At 33.2% G+C, this 2337-nt stretch overlaps 1 protein-coding gene across 1 annotated transcript in view; it reads right to left on the reverse strand.

Annotated features, from left to right (window-relative positions):
• The window catches only part of SRP72 (signal recognition particle 72), a 31041-nt gene that overhangs the window by 27272 nt on the left and 1432 nt on the right, over positions 1 to 2337 (reverse strand). Inside the window, exons 2-3 of the mRNA XM_023737385.1 lie at positions 1708 to 1828; positions 1015 to 1025 (exon numbers count right to left, since the gene is read on the reverse strand). Of these exons, the coding sequence (XP_023593153.1) occupies positions 1015 to 1025; positions 1708 to 1828 (132 nt within the window). The remainder of the gene's footprint in view (positions 1 to 1014; positions 1026 to 1707; positions 1829 to 2337) is intronic.

Raw genomic sequence — 2337 nt, forward strand, 5'->3', positions numbered from 1 at the left:
AAAAAATTTGATTATAAGCTAATACTGCAGAGCACCCACTATGCCAGACATTGTTCTAAGCGCGTGATATACATTATCTATTTAGTCCTCATAAAAAGAGATGAGGAAATTGACAAAGAAAGGTTAGTGGCTTGTTCAAAAATTACACAGCTAGCAAGTGGCAGAAAATGGTATTATATCCATTTCCTTAGTTTCTACCATGCCTGCTTTCATGGGTATTCTTAATTAGAATTACTGGCCTTTTGAAACAAACATTTAAAAAGGAAATCATGAATCACTTAAATAATAAATTTTCTTATAAACAAGTACAATCTGAACACTATTTCAAGTGGGTTATTTTAAAAGCTTCTTAAATCCACTAAGGCATGCAATGCTTCTATTAATTTCAAGAAGGAAACGATTAGCAAAGAAAAAGTAGCAAAAAATTTTGAGAACATAGGACTCCTAACCAAGCAACGAGTAAACACACAACTCCAAAAACACGACTGACATCCACAGATTTACAAATTAATTTACATTAATGTTATACCAGAAAAGTCTCACTTTGATGTTTCAGCCATAACTCACGAGGAAAAAAATATTTATCAAAGGAAATGGCAATATGCTTTATTTACTTGCATAACAAACATTATTTGACAATTTCACTATGTCACAAAGTGGCCAAAATTTCCCAAATACTGAATTTTAGCATAAACATGTTTAACAATAGAAAGCAGGGTCCTCTTTATTTACCTTGTATTTTTTAATAAAGTTTTAATATTAGTTTTCAATCCGTAATACATTTATATGACTCAAATATAAAAACAAAAACGTATACAATAAGAGGTTTTGCTCCCGCTGCGATCGAATTTACGATCAAATTTACCGTTTCCTCTTACCTCTAAAAGTGACTATTTTTATTCATTGTTTCTCCTTCTAGTGTTTGTTTTTGAAAATACAAACACATATAAAAATTCTTATATCCTCCTTCTCCTACACCAAAAGAAATATACTATATACTGTCCTGCACCTTACAAATTGGTATCCTACTAAAGAATAAATATATTACAAACTTCATTTCAAAACACATTTGAGTGTTAAGCGTAACTGCAAATAAAAATCAAATTACAGTAACAATTCAGAATATAGGTTCACATTTCATGAAATAATAAATGAAAAACAACAATTTAAAAAAAAGGAGGGGGGGCAGGGAAGCAGGCCATACACTCTAAAAACTGCTGAAGAACTCCTGAAACTGAAAGATATTGGCTTAAAACCATACTCACCTAATTCTCAACGTAAGTAGGCGAAGAGATTAGGCTAAAATTATCATACCACCCTGGAGAACTCTATCTACTTATATACTATCCACTTATACATATCGACCTTAATATTCTGCACTCTCTGCCTCCCCCTACCCTTTAAATTAAACTTCTGCCAAGTTGTTCTCCCTATGTCCTCCAAGGATTCTTGTTACATTTATGCCCCACATCCCTCCACAGTTTACCTTCTTCTTAATGGTTCAAAGGGAAGATAGAAACAAAGAAAAGACTCTTGAAGGTTAAAAAAGGACAAAAACCACTATTGCTCCTTCCAGTTTCAGAAACACTACTGTCAAAAGAAAGGAAGGAAGGAAATCAGTGAATAGTGGGGGGAAAAATTCGTATAAGTAGATACAGCTATAGTAAAAGTGTTTCTAATAACTGTACAAACAACTAAATCACTTACTTGGCTAACACTTTGGTGTGAGTATTGATGACATTCAAGGCTTCCTTGAAACTTCCATTCTGGATAAGGCATACGACTTTACAGTGCAGGGCTGTTACATCATCCTTGTTGATCTGCAGAACTAGAGATCAGTTTTAGGAAAGCCATTTTTACACCCATTCACCTTTCACATTTTTACTAATTTTCCCACTCCCTGTCTCAGGAAGCCAACATTTCCAACATTATTGCAGTAGATATGATTAGGAGAAACACTAAAAAAAAATGACCAATCTTCATTTTTAACTTAATACATTACAATGAGGGAGTTATAACTTAAAAAATTAGATTTTTAATGAGATACAATAAAGATTACCAAGATACATGCACCCTCTCTTCCTCCCTAAATGCAGTGAAAACAGAGAGCCAGAAAGAAGGCATTAATCCAGGTTTTTCATCTTGGGAAGCACGGTACATATTTCATTATTTCACATGGAAGGAGAAAAAGGTTCATGTAGAATTTGGAATCAAATGACTGAGATTTAATGCATGCTTTTTACTAATGCTTTGAAGGTCTTGGGCAGTCCTTTAACTGTCAAATCTCCGTTTTCTGATCTGTAAAATGAGTATGAGAACATTACATATTTCAGAACA

This window comes from Trichechus manatus, unplaced genomic scaffold (assembly GCF_000243295.1).
Source record: "Trichechus manatus latirostris isolate Lorelei unplaced genomic scaffold, TriManLat1.0 scaffold00101, whole genome shotgun sequence".
Taxonomy (NCBI): domain Eukaryota; kingdom Metazoa; phylum Chordata; class Mammalia; order Sirenia; family Trichechidae; genus Trichechus; species Trichechus manatus.